This window comes from Oncorhynchus gorbuscha, linkage group LGY (genome assembly GCF_021184085.1).
Source record: "Oncorhynchus gorbuscha isolate QuinsamMale2020 ecotype Even-year linkage group LGY, OgorEven_v1.0, whole genome shotgun sequence".
NCBI classification, from domain to species: Eukaryota; Metazoa; Chordata; class Actinopteri; order Salmoniformes; family Salmonidae; genus Oncorhynchus; species Oncorhynchus gorbuscha.
Window position 1 is genome coordinate 1,298,537 of NC_060199.1, and position 15,105 is coordinate 1,313,641.

The 15,105-nt window shown below is 42.3% G+C and overlaps 1 protein-coding gene across 1 annotated transcript; it reads right to left on the reverse strand.

Moving 5' to 3' along the window:
* Positions 1-3,939: 3,939 nt before the first annotated feature.
* On the reverse strand, positions 3,940-6,235 carry LOC124016642 (immediate early response gene 5-like protein). Its single transcript, XM_046332177.1, has one exon. The coding sequence runs from the start codon at positions 6,093-6,095 to the stop codon at positions 5,172-5,174; it is 924 nt and encodes a 307-aa protein (XP_046188133.1). The 5' UTR covers positions 6,096-6,235; the 3' UTR covers positions 3,940-5,171.
* Positions 6,236-15,105: the final 8,870 nt, after the last annotated feature.

The window sequence follows — 15,105 nt, forward strand, 5'->3', positions numbered from 1 at the left end:
GAACTACCTGGACTCAAAAGAATAAGAAATTAAAGAATTTCATTTTCCGTTGTGTAATATTTGTTTTCCGTTTTCCATTGCATGCCCTAATGAACACGACCCTGATCTACAGGGATAGGTGAGCCTTGTGTCACGATGTGCGCAACTGGTTGAAGGTACGTCAGGTGCAGGAGAGCAGAGGTGGGTGATAACAGGCGCACTTTATTCATGCCCAAGGAAAACAGCGATAATTCCCAAAGTGCACCAACGGTACAACAAAGAAAACACATGGGGCAAAACACATACCAGACGCAAACCAGCCTGATGTGAACCAGCCTGATGCGAACCAGCCTGATGCGAACCAGCCTGACGCAAACCAGCCTGATGCGAACCAGCCTGATGCGAACCAGCCTGACGCGAACCAGCCTGACGCGAACCAGCCTGACGCGAACCAGCCTGACGCGAACCAGCCTGATGCGAACCAGCCTGACGCGAACCAGCCTGGCGCGAACCAGCCTGACGCGAACCAGCCTGACGCGAACCAGCCTGACGCGAACCAGCCTGATGCGAACCAGCCTGACGCGAACCAGCCTGACGCGAACCAGCCTGATGCGAACCACACATAACAAAACAAACAATTCCACACACAGACATGGGGGGGTACAGAGGGTAATAAACATTTAATCAGATGAGCAAATGTGAACCAGGTGTGCAGAAATCCAAGACAAAACAAATGGAAAATGAAAGTTGGAGGGGCGATGGCTAGAAGACAGGTGACGTCGACCGCCGCTCGAACAAGGAGAGGTGCTGACTTCGGCGGAAGTCGTGACACCTTGTTTTAGATAAACATTGGATGCATAGACAAGCACTTGCGCTTTGCTATGAGTGGCCTAATGTATAGCTCTTACCCCCTCCTCTCTGTATCAAATCCCTGAGCTGACAAGTTACATATCTGTCGTTCTGCCCCTGAACAGGCAGTTAACCCACTGTTCCTAGGCCGTCATTGAAAATAAGAATTTGTTCTTAACTGACTTGCCTAGTTAAATAAAGGTAAAATAATTTTTTAAAAATGAAATCAAAGACTCAAGGTCCCAATATGGGGTATGATATAAATATGATTTGCATGTGTTTCCCTGCATTGGATGATTTGAGACACTAATTCTTCAGCAATTCTAAGATTGTTTTGTTTTTAGTTTGAGTGTCCACTGATGTGTTGGACAATTGTTTTCAGTTTTGTCGCATAATGTGTCAATGTCATTATTGCTTGTACGATTATCTAAGAAAAAACTGGTTTTTGTACATTTTTTTGCAAATGTATTAATAATAAAAAAAACTGAAATACCTTATTTACATAAGTATTCAGACTCTGCCATGAGACACTAAATTTAGCTCAGGTGCATCCTGTTTCAATTGATCATGCCCAAAATATTTCTACAAGTTGATTGGAGTTCACCTGTGGTAAATTCAATTGATTGGACATGATTTGTAAAGGCACACACATGTCTTTATAAGGTCCCACAGTTGACAGTGCATGTCAGAGCAAAAACCAAGCCATGAGGTCAAAGGAATTGTCCGTAGAGCTCCGAAACAGGATTGTGTCGAGGCACAGATCTGGGGGAAGGGTACCAAAAAATGTCTGCAGCATTGAAGGTACCCAAGAACACAGTGGCCTCCATCATTAATGAATGGAAGAGGTTTGGAACCACCAAGACTCGACATAGAGCTGGCCACCCAGACAAACTGAGCAATCAGGGGGAGAAGGGCCTTGGTCAGAGAGGTGACCAAGAATCTGATGGTCACTCTGACAGAGATCCAGAGTCCCTCTGTGGAGATGGGAGAACCATCCAGGACAACTATCTCTTCAGCACTCCACCAATCAGGCCTTTGTGGTAGAGTGGTCAGACGGAAACCTCTCCTCAGTAAAAGGCATATGAGAGCCCACTTGGAGTTTGCCAAAAGGCACCTAAAGGGTTCAGGTCACGAGAAACAGGATTCTCTGGTCTGATGAAACCAAGATTAAACTATTTGGCATGAATGCCAAGCGTCACATCTGGAGGAAACCTGGGACCATCCCTATAGTGATGCATGGTTGTGGCAGAATAATGGTGTGGGGGTGTATTCAGTGTGGTGCCAGGACAACAACCACTCCCTCAACGTGAGCAAGATGAAGGAGATGATCGTGGACTACAGGAAAAGGATGGCCGAACATACCCCCATTCACATCAACGGAGCTATAGTGGAGAGGGTTGAGTTTCAAGTTCCTTGGTGTCCACATCACCAACAAACTATCATGTTCCAAACACACCAAGAAAGTTGTGAAGAGGGCACGACAATGCCTTTTCCCCCTCAGGAAGCTGAAAGATTTGACATAGGTAACACAGATCCATTTATTCAAATGGCCGCCCTGGTTGACTGACAGGCTTCCCAGACTGCCTCCAATCTTTAAAATGTTCCTTAAAGTATCTAGTAGTAGTGTACCAAGTTTCATACTTGTACCATAAAATGGAAAATAATTTAATCTCTCAACTGGACTAATGAGGATCAAAATAAACAAATAAATGATATTATGGCCAGTTGTGTCATTGTAACGTGAAACCACATTCTCTGACAGCACCAATCTTTAGAATTATATCTGAGATAGTTGCTATTCCTTTGGAATCCACGCGGAGGAGCTCGCTCTACACCACTAAACGAACCCTAATTTGTTACAGTAGGAGAGGAACGCTCTCATTTTAAAGGTTTATTATATACAATTCTATTCCATCATCGCTTTCTGGAGATGAAACCCGCCTATAGCGACCTAATAATCCAAATTATAAAAAAGCACAATCAAATGTCCATTACCCGTTATTCAGAAATATCTAAATTAATTGTAACCTATAGTCTATAAAAAAATGGTAGATCTTCCATTATTTGTCGTAGTTTCGTCCAATCATGCTAAATAATAGTCTAATCTAAGAAAACCGACGCGCAGAGTTAGTTAAGCTTTCTATTTACGACCTACCTATACCAAATGAATATGCCCAAAGGCTAATGGCAAACAGTGTCAGCAACGGAGACTTGAAAGAGTAGGTTAGGCGAAACCATAGCTGCGTTGACGTGTTGGACGTACTGCGGTGTGTTAAATTGAGCGGCGTCGAGAGGTTTCTGGTTGGAATAAAAACGAGGGCGACAGGAGGAGGGGTGGGAAGCGGGGTGGATGACTGCTGGGGGGAGGGGTGGCGAGGGGGGAGAAGCAGAGAAGCCGAGGTCAGCCTGAGGTGCCGCTACAAAGGCTTTCTAATACCTTCATTCATTGATTTCGAAGAACACCACCAAGTGGCATATAGCAGAGATAACACGACTGCAAGTTTGGGCAAAATGTCGGGCCAAGAATGTGCACGCGCAGAGTCCCAGTCAGCTCGAGCGTGCACTAACTAACCAATACACACAGTCCTATGCGAGTTTGGGACTAGAAATTAGCCACTGCCTTTTCAAGTAAACGAGTTTAAAAAGCACTATTAGATATTAAATACCTTCATTGTTCTTACAGCATTGCACTCCACATGGTTGTAACAACCAAGTTGTAAAGTTGTAACAACTCATAGCAGGCTACTTATTTTTATTATATATATTTATTTTTTACATTTAAACAAGGATGCCCCATCAATAACAGTAATGCTGTAAATAACAGTCCAAAAAGGTCTAGCTATACCAAAGTGTTGGCTATACTATGAGTTTCTTGAAATGAAATGTAGTATCCCAAAACACACAACATATTTCATGGATACCTTTGTGTTGATAACAAGGTCTACAATGATGTGAGAAGATAATGTGTGTAGGCCTATGCAACATATCCGTGAATGAAGGGTCCATTCTTCTTTTGGAACACTGGTTACCAAATAGGCCTACCTCTCTCCCTTATAGGAAATAACATTTGACCAGCATGTGCCATTCAAACAATAAATCAAGGAGAGTTGATCGTTTTCAATTTTTTATTAAGATTATAAATTTAACAAATATTTTCTTAAACAGTTTTACCCGGTGATATACCATTTAATATGCACAAAAAATACAAGAATACAAACTAAATATGAAGAGGAAGTCTGGAAACATCTTTCAGTACACATAGTGCTTATAATGTGTTGATGTATGGCTAAATCAGGAGCTTGCCTTTTTAGAACAAAAGGTAATAAGATTTAAGAAAATAAAACAAAAACTCACAAAACCAAGCCATGTTGGCATCATGAATTACTGTGAAGGCTTGATCAATAACTTTTTGTTATAGGTTAAGAGGGAGAGGGGAGCTCAACAAACAAAACTGTCAAAAACTACCTGGATTTATTAGATTACACATGCACTCTGGGAGTTGGAGTAGCCAAAGTAATGGTTCTGGTCAGAGGAGAGGTGGGAAGATGGGTACAACTAGCAGATCAATGGAGACACAGCAAGCTGGTTTAGTTAATGCACCCAGGAGTTTGATAGGGAAATTTAAGTCTGAACCATTGCGCCTTCACCTGTCAATTTATATGTGGTGAGAATGTACCACATAGTTCCCATGTAACATATTCTAAGCACATCAGTGGTAGGCTAAGAGTCTCTATACACAAGGTTTAAATATCAACCCAGAGATAGATGCATGATACCCAAGTACAACACAACCGTGCTTGTGTAATAAATAGCCTGCCACAGCTTTATGTTAGTTATTTTTGCCGAATGAAACTGCGACGCACAACAAAAGCATTTTGTAAAGCCATCCATGGCCACACTTTTCCAGTTAGATTGAGCTGGGGATACATTATATGATTGCTATTCGGTCACACTACTTGTGTAGTGTCTTTAAAAGGAGACATTGTGTTCAAAACAGTTCTGGAGTGATCAACAACATGATCCGCGATCTAGACATTCAACCACTTTCAATGTTAGCAACAATAGCTACCAGTAGTATGCGTTGGGTTTAAGGCAACGAAATCAACTTCGTTAGATAAAATTCACAACTACTATGTAAAATGTGTTATGTAGACATTGTAGGTTTAAAATTAAAGCTTGCCCATCACATGCGGCAACAACCTTTCTCTCCCTCCCTGTGAAAACAAAAGTCAACAAACAAACGGTTCAATGTTTAAATACCCTTTCCTGCAAAAAAAATAAAGCCGATTTGATTTATACTTTGTACAATTTCATAAAGTGTTTCATTCTAGTTTACCATAGAGTCAAAAAGCTACTATAGCTCTAGTCATTGCCCCAAGACTCGATAGGGCTTGTTTGCTACAGAACTGTCCGTTCAAGGCTAAGGCTTGCTCTATGTCCGCCTGTCTGCTCACCAGCCCAGAAAACCCCGAACCGAAGATCGAGATCAGATTGGAAATGTTCGAAGTGTCCAAGTGTTCCGAATTTGCATAGGAACAATCCTCAAATCTCGCTCTTTTACACGGCGTAAAATCCGGTACCTCCTCAATATCGGATATATAATATTCAAAGTCAACCTTGCGTTTCTTGCCTGAGTACTGTGCGCCCTGGCAGCACTGTTGGAGAGACGCGCAGCAGTCCTGGTGAAGGTACCCATTCTCCACAGTAGTCACTACGTGCGTGTCCAAATCGAGCACCGTCGTTTTGTTGCAGTGTAAGTTGTTCACCGGGGAAAACTCGCAATTCGATACAGGGTAAGCCTCCGCACAACAGCTCTGGTAAAACGAGGGCTCTGTCTCCTTGCAGACCTCGTCGCTTTGGAGAGAGAGAGGCGCGGAGCATGCGGAGGGGGGTTGCATATGCGCTGACTGCACTGCTACGAGTTGGCTCACTGGCAGCAGAGCACAACACAGACTCGCCGGCTCGCTCACCCCGCCGTTGCCGCAGCAGTCCCCCCTCTGCTCCTCACAATCCTCGGACAAATCCAGCGGGTTTAACTCCTGGATCTCGTTGCAGACGGTCATCACCTCTTCGTACTGCTGCATCCTGTAGATCTCCGCGTACTTCTCGTTCATGTAGACCTGCCTGGCGTTCCTCAACACATAGGACACCAGGAGGTTTTTGTGCAGCTTGATGCCTCCTCTCTGCGTCCTGGAGTTGTGAATCTTCCGTAAGGAAATAGATATTAGACTTTGTGCATCCACTGCACACTCCGTCGTGTTGATCATGACGGTGATCTAGTCGTTTCCCGCTCCTCTCTGACGCAGAAAAGCGACTTTCTCTCAGTGGAAGTCACGATATTTCTATTGGGGGCGAAGGCTAAGTCAGCTCTGTGGTGAAACATTGAACACGGCTGTCCGCTTCCCTCTGTAAGCGAGCAAGAAATCATTTGCTAGGCACACATTGCCGGAGTATATATATTTCGAAGAGTCTGCCCACAACGGCTTGCGCCAATAGAGACCTGCGTTCGCCATTGATTGACATGCAAACTCCGCCCATTTGAGATGATCAGGCCCTATCAGACAGAGGCGGTTCTTCTGTGCTATTCAAATTCCAAACGGACTTTACCAAACCGGAATGCTCTCATGAGACTCTCTGGGCTAAAGCGCCCTGTCAAATAGTACAAGCCTACAACATGGGGGAAACTATTTCTGACTTAAAAATGTCTGTAATATTGAGGATATTAATCTTCAAATTATTTTCTGATCTTAATTCTGTTCCAAACAAAACATAAAGTCTAGGGCACTTAAACATGAGTTTTAGTGTTTAGAATAAGAACATATTGAATATTTGTCTATGCACATGATGATATTAATTTCTCATTTGATTGATTGATTCATTCTTGAAATATCTCTGAACTATTCCGATTACATTTAAATATATATACTTATCAGGTGTAAATAAAATGTGTGTACATTTTAAAAGCCAACTACCCCATAATACATACATGTTGGGCTGTAAAACTACAATCAGGAATCAGTGGAAATATGAACTATGTTGCTATAAAAACAAGAAATGACATTGACAATGACACTGAGGCAGTGACAAACAAATAACATACAATTGTGTTGTTGCGCCATGCCATTATTTGCTTGTTGTATTCTATCCATTAGGTTATTTTAATCACACATTGGTCCCACAATAGCTTCCACTGTGTTGAGTAGAAATCCATTTCCACTGGTTAATGTGAGAATTAGGATCCCCCTTAGCTGTTGCAAAAACAGCAACTACTCTTCCTGGGGTCCATACAGAACATTAAACATGACATAACACAGGACAATAATAGACAAAAACAGCAACTAATCTTCCTGGGGTCCATACAGAACATTAAACATGACATAACACAGGACAATAATAGACAAAAACAGCAACTACTCTTCCTGGGGTCCATACAGAACATTAAACATGACATAACACAGGACAATAATAGACAAAAACAGCTCAAGGACAGAACCACATACATTTAAAGGGACACTCTAGTCTCCACCTAATTTAACACCTGATTTACTTAACAAAAGACACATCTCTACGGGTTGTCCAGGTATGTCATGACATAGCACAAGTGGAGGGGCGGGGGGGTTGCTATTTTGATCCGTGTTGCTCCTCTATTGTTCCTCAAGCAAGGGGGGTGGCTGATGACATCACGGATTCCCATCAGACCAACCCCTTGCAGTTTGCAGTTGTCTAAAAAAACTATTTTGCTCAAAAAAACGTTTGTTTAGTGTGTGTACTTTGATATATTTAAATTTGGGATATTCCCTTTTTAAAGTAATTTTTTATTTTCTGAAGGACATCTTTAAAATATGAATCTAGAAAAAAACGGCTCCTGTACAGACAAAATACTGAGAAAAAAAGAGAGGCCTATACCATTGGCCTAAATTCAGTCACATCTATCAATTTAATGCTTTCTTACATATCAGTTGACATATACTGTACATACAAGTTATTTGTATGTAGTGCATGTGTTACAACATGCATGCGATGTAGTGCACTTCTATCCAATGTAGTGTATGTCTGATGGTCAAACCACAAAGCTATTTATCCTTTTCATAGTAAGTATATTTCTGTTTAATATTGTAAATCAATTCAAAATTATCCACCTGATTCACACCTCAGGCCCCGACTCTCTCTCTAAATTCAATTGTTGTCAATTTAAGGGGCTTTATTGGCATGGGAAACATGTTTACATTGCCAAAGCAAGTGAAATACATAATAAACAAAAGTGAAAAAAATAATTTAAAAAAAATGCACAGTAAACGTTACACTCACAAAAATTCCAAAATAATCAAACGTTTCAAATGTCATATTATGTCTATATACAGTGTTGTAACGATGTGCAGATTGTTAAGGGGAAATACATAAATATATGGGTTGTATTTACAATGTTCTTCACTGGTTGCCCTTTTGTGGCAACAAGAATGATTGCACCCTGTGGTATTTCGCCCAATAGATATGAGCTTTTCAAAATTGGATTTGTTTTTCAAATTCTTTGTGGTTCTGTGCAATCTGGGGGATATATGTGTCTCTAATATGGTCATTTTGTGGGCAGTGTGTACATCGGCTCTCTCTCTCTCAAGAGAAGAGAGGCCTTTCTCAATAGCAAGGCTATCCTACTGAGTCTGTACATAGTCAAGGCTTTCCTTCATTTTAGGTCTTCTGCCACTGTGTACCAAAGGGCCAAATAGCATTGTAGTTTGCTCAGTATTTTTTGTGAATTCTTTCCAATGTGTCAAGTAATTACCTTTTTGTTTTCTCATTATTTGGTTGGGTCTATTTGTGATGCTGTTGCTGTCCTAGGGCTCTGTGGGGTCTGTGTTTATGAACAGAGCCCCAGGACCAGCTTGTTTAGGGGACTTTTCTCTAGGTTAATTTCTCTGTAGGTGATGGCTTTGTTATGGAAGGTTTGGGAATCGCTTCCTTTTAGGTGGTTGAGAATAGGACAGTTATTTTCTGGATTTGGATAATTAGCGGGTATCAGCCTAATTCTGCTCTGCATGCATTATTTGGTGTGTTATGCTGTACATGGATGATATTTTTGCAAAATTCTGCATGCAGTCTCTCTTTCTCCCAAAATTACAACCAACTAATAGCAGCCACAAAAAAGGAAGAGTCAAGAGGAAGGGGCTGGATGTCGGCCCTGCATTAATCAAATGGGGAGATTTTATTATTTATTACCAGCTTCATTTAAGGACCAAAGAATTGACTGCAGTGGCATATAGATTGCAAAATAGTGGTGAAGAAATTTTCGATGCACCGATTCCACGGCACATGGTTTATCAAATAAAAGTGTATTTGTCACGTGCGCCGAATACAACAGGTGTAGTAGACCTTACAGTGAAACGCTTACTTAAAGGCTCTAACCAATAGTGCAAAAAAGGTATTAGGTGAACAATAGGTAAGTAAAGAAATAAAAACAACAGTAAAAGACAGTGAAAATAACAGTAGTGAGGCTATATACAGTAGAGAGGCTATATACAGTAGCAAGGCTATATACAGTAGAGAGGCTATATACAGTAGTGAGGCTATATACAGTAGAGAGGCTATATACAGTAGAGAGGTTATATACAGTAGAGGGGCTATATACAGTAGAGGTTATATACAGTAGAGAGGCTATATACAGTAGAGAGGCTATATACAGTAGAGGGGCTATATACAGTAGTGAGGCTATATACAGTAGAGAGGCTATATACAGTAGAGGCTATATACAGTAGAGGCTATATACAGTAGAGAGGCTATATACAGTAGAGACTATATACAGTAGAGGCTATATACAGTAGAGAGGCAGTATACAGTAGAGAGGCTATATACAGTAGAGAGGCTATATACAGTAGAGAGGCTATATACAGTAGAGGCTATAATATACAGTAGAGAGGCTATATACAGTAGAGAGGCTATATACAGTAGAGAGGCTATATACAGTAGAGGCTATATACAGTAGAGGCTATATACAGTAGAGAGGCAGTATACAGTAGAGAGGCTATATACAGTAGAGAGGCTATATACAGTAGAGGCTATATACAGTAAAGAGGCTATATACAGTAGAGAGGTTACATACAGACACCGGTTAGTCGGGCTATATGATGAACAGAGAGTAGCAGATGCGTAAAAGAGGGGTTGGCGGATGGTGGGTGGTGGGACACAATGCAGATAGCCTGGTTAGCCAATGTGCGGGAGCACTGGTTGGTTGGGCCAATTGAGGTAGTATGTACATGAATGTATAGTTAAAGTGACTATGCGTAAATGATAAACAGAGAGTAGCAGCAGTGTAAAAGTATGGTTGGGAGGGGAGGCACACAGTGCAAATAGAGAGAACAGTCCATGACTGGGGTGGCTGGGATCTTTGACAATTTTTGGGCCTTCTTCTGACACCGCCTGGTGTAGACGTCCTGGATGGCAGGCAGCTTAGCCCCAGTGATGTACTGGGCCATACGCACTACCCTCTGTAGTGCCTTGCTGTCGGAGGCAGAGCAATTGCCGGACCAGGCAGTGATGCAACCAGTCAGGATGCTCTCGGTGTTGCAGCTGTAGAACCTTTTGAGGATCTCAGGACCCATGCTAAAACTTTTTAGTTTCCTGAGGGGGAATAGGCTTTGCCGTGCCCTCTTCACGATTGTCTTGGTGTGTTTGGACCATTCTAGTTTGTTGCTGATGTGGACACCAAGGAACATGAAGCTCGCAACCTGCTCCACTACAGCCCCGTCGATGAGAATGGGGAGTGTGCTCGGTCCTCCTTTTCCTGTAGTCCACAATCATCTCCTTTGTCTTGGTTGAGGGATAGGTTCTTATTCTGGCACCATCTGGCCCGGTCTCTGTCAATGATCAGGCCTACCACTGTTGTGTTGTTTGCAAACTTAATTATGGTGTTGGAGTCATGCCTGGCCATGCAGTTGTGGATGAACAGTGAGTACAGGAGGGGACTGAGCACGCACCCCTGGGGGGCTCCAGTGTTGAGGATCAGCGTGGCAGATGTGTTGCTACCTACCCTCACCACCTGGGGGTGGCCCGTCAAGATGTCCAGGATCCAGTTGCAGAGGGAGGTGTTTAGTCCCAGGATCCTTAGCTTAGTGATGAGCTTTGAGGGCACTATGGTGTTGAACACTGAGCTGTAGTCAATGAAAAGCATTCTCACATAGGTGTTCCTTTTTTCCAGGTGGGAAAGGGCAGTGTGGAGTGCAATAGAGATAGCATCATCTGTGGATGTGTTTGGGCGGTATGCAAATTGTTTTGGGTCTTGGGTTTTTATGAGCTGATATGCAAAACCGCGCCTGATTCAAAATGTAGAATTTTTTAATTTAAATGATTATACAAAATTCTTGCAACCGGGCCCCCCAAGTGGCTCAGCAGTCTGAGGCGAGGACATCTACTTTGTGCATGACACAAGACATTTTTCCAACAATTGTTTACAGACAGATTATTTCACTTATAATTCATTGTATCACAATTCCAGTGGTCAGACGTTTACACACAGTAAGATGACTGTGCCTTTAAACAGCTTGGAAAATTCCATAAAATGATATCATGGCTTTGGAAGCTTCTGATAGACTAATTGACATCATTTGAGTCAATTGGAGGTGTATCTTTGGGTGTCAGGGAAAATGTATGGAGTAAAAAGTACATTGTCTAAAATATAAATAGTAAATTAAAGTAGAAATACCCCAAAAAGTAGAACTTTAGAGTATTTTTACTTAAGTACTTCACACCACTGGCCGTGGGGGGAGGGGCTTTACTTGACTCATCGCGCTCTAGGGACTCCTTGTGGCGGGCTGGGCACCTACAGGCTGACCTCGTCGTCAGGTGAACTGTGCTTCCTCCGACATATTCGTGCCACTGGCTTCTGGGTTAAGCGGCGGGTGTTAAAAAGAGCGCTTTGGCGGGTCATGTTTTGGAGGACGCATGACTCGACCTTCGCCTCCCGAGCCCATTGGAGAGTTGCAGTGATGGGACAAGATCGAAACTGAGGAAAAAAAGGGTAAATAAATAAAAATGTATAAATATTGCCACCAATAGAATGTTATATTTATGGTTGATACAAACTTCCCAGCTCTGCAGAATTTGCTGCGAAGAGACAGATCGTTTATTTTGGTACTGTCCATATGTAGCTTGTTTTTGGTTACAAGTCCAGGAAGGGAATTGCAACATATACCTGGAACTAATAATGCAGATAACAATACTGGGTGATTTGAAAAGGCATAGTCAATCGATCAAAAATATAATAATACTTTTAGCAAAATATTGTTCTTTCATTTACAATCTGTAGAAACTATGAGAATAGAAAGGTTCAGTACTTTTGTCAAGCATCACAGTACAGTTGAAAAATATATGACGAATAGAAATCCAATATGGATGGTGTTAAGAGATAGATGGGAGTGGTTGAATGGAGCTAAAGGGTGGAACTAATAACAACAAGAAAACGAATATAAAATATACTGTATCTGTAAAATGTATGTCAGAACATATATTAGAACTTTTGTGAAACAGCACAGTTAAAAATATATGGCAAATAGAATTCAAACTGGATGGACATCAGAAATAGATGGGAGAGGTTAAATAGATTCTGTCCATAAAATGCATATAGTATATATCAGCTGGAAGTAGAAGCCTAAGTGTTGTTGTTCATTCGTTTACTATATAATACAGATATAAAATAATAAATACAGATTTGTTTTTAATGATAATGAAATAATAGTGAAATAATGAAATATGAAATAATAGTGCATGTATGTGTCTTTCTAGTTTGTGTGTCTGCGTTTCAGATGGCTTGATTTAACCAATCATATAAAATAAAAACTCAAATATACATTTATTTCAAACACAAAGACAGGTGAAGTTTTCCAGTGCCTAGCAAAGAACGGCACTTTTTGGTAGATGGTGAAATTTAAGGATCTGTCAACCGTAAAGGGTGTCACGCACCAATGGTGGTCTTTCGGGAACAGCACTCTTGTCTTTTGACATGCGTCTTTAACACGTCACGTCAGTCGACTATTGACAACAATGACAGACATGTTTTTTTTCCCAGGTGTGTCTTTCATGCATGACATCTGTCATGCAGCAAATGTAATCTTCAACATTTTTATAGATACATAATTATCTATATTACTCCAGTGCTAGCCTCTCTACACTGGCTTCCTGTCAAAGCAAGGGCTGATTTCAAGGTTTTACTGCTAACCTACAAAGCATTACATGGGCTTGCTCCTACCTACCTCTCTGATTTGGTCCTGCCGTACATACCTATACGTACGCTACGGTCACAAGACGCAGGCCTCCTAATTGTCCCTAGAATTTCTAAGCAAACAGCTGGAGGCAGGGCTTTCTCCTATAGAGCTCCATTTTTATGGAACGGTCTGCCTACCCATGTCAGAGACGCAAACTCGGTCTCAACCTTTAAGTCTTTACTGAAGACTCATCTCTTCAGTGGGTCATATGATTGAGTGTAGTCTGGCCCAGGAGTGGGAAGGTGAACGGAAAGGCTCTGGAGCAACGAACCGCCCTTGCTGTCTCTGCCTGGCCGGTTCCCCTTTTTCCACTGGGATTCTCTGCCTCTAACCCTGTTACGGGGCTGAGTCACTGGCTTGCTGGGGCTCTCTCGTGCCGTCCCTGGGGGGGATGCGTCACCTGGGTGGGTTGATTCACTGTTGTGGTCGGCCTGTCTGGGTTCCCCCCACCCCTTGGGTTGTACCGTGTCTGAGATCTTTGTGGGCTATACTCGGCCTTGTCTCAGGATGGTAAGTTGGTGGTTGAAGATTTCCCTCTAGTGGTGTGGGGGCTGTGCTTTGGCAAAGTGGGTGGGGTTATATCCTTCCTGTTTGGCCCTGTCCGGGGGTGTCCTCGGATGGGGCCACAGTGTCTCCTGACCCCTCCTGTCTCAGCCTCCAGTATTTATGCTGCAGTAGTTTATGTGTCGGGGGGCTAGGGTCAGTTTGCTTATCTGGAGTACTTCTCCTGTCCTATTCGGTGTCCTGTGTAAATCTAAGTGTGCGTTCTCTAATTCTCTCCTTCTCTCTTTCTTTCTCTCTCTCGGAGGACCTGAGCCCTAGAACCATGCCCCAGGACTACCTGACATGATGACTCCTTGCTGTCCCCAGTCCACCTGGCCATGCTGCTGCTCCAGTTTCAACTGGCCTGGGCCCTAGGACCATGTCCCAGGACTACCTGACATGAGGACTCCTTGCTGTCCCCAGTCCACCTGGCCATGCTCCTGCTCCAGTTTCAACTGTTCTGCCTTACTATTATTCAACCATGCTGGTCATTTATGAACATTTGAACATCTTGGCCACGTTCTGTTATAATCTCCACCTGGCACAGCCAGAAGAGGACTGGCCACCCCACATATGCTCTCTCTAATTCTCTCTTTCTTTCTCTCTCTCGGAGGACCTGAGCCCTAGGACCGTGCCCCAGGACTACCTGACATGATGGCTCCTTGCTGTCCCCAGTCCATCTGACTGTGCTGCTGCTCCAGTTTCAACTGTTCTGCCTTATTATTATTTGACCATGCTGGTCATTTATGAACATTTGAACATCTTGGTCATGTTCTGTTATAATCTCTACCCGGCACAGCCAGAAGAGGACTGGCCACCCCACATAGCCCGGTTCCTCTCTAGGTTTCTTCCTAGGTTTTGGCCTTTCTAGGGAGTTTTTCCTAGCCACCGTGCTTTTACACCTGCATTGTTTGCTGTTTGGGGTTTTAGGCTGGGTTTCTGTACAGCACTTTGAGATATCAGCTGATGTACGAAGGGCTATATAAATAAATTTGATTTGATTTGATTTGATAATATTAGGCCTACTCCAATATAACAACTTAACGTTTTCACGCGCAAATGTGATTTTTATGCACAAAAGTACAATGGTCATTCAATACCCTACCAGGACATTGCAATTACATTATATTTGAATATATAGCAAGTAGTTTTTAAAACTGTTTGGAGGTAACATTAAGCTAAGTAATGTCCATTGCTTTCATAATGAAATATTATTCTTATTGAATGCTTCATACGCATTCTTGATTTGTAACCACAACTCCAGACATAAATGCTCAGAAATAACATACCGCGTGTGAATTCAAACTCTTGCATGTGATGCAACATGGAATATTATTGTGATATAATATGCCTCATCCATCAAAAGTCCCTCAAATGAAGTCAGAAAAGTAGTCTAAAAGACCTCACATGAATGCATTGTGCGAATTGACATTGTGATTTTTGTTAACTGAGACATTCGCAGGAAGTCCAGGGGCAGGAGGGC

Excerpts from the sequence above, each read along its gene's own strand:
- LOC124016642 (XM_046332177.1), bottom strand. The coding sequence starts at position 6,095 with ATGATCAACACGACGGAGTGTGCAGTGGATGCACAAAGTCTAATATCT.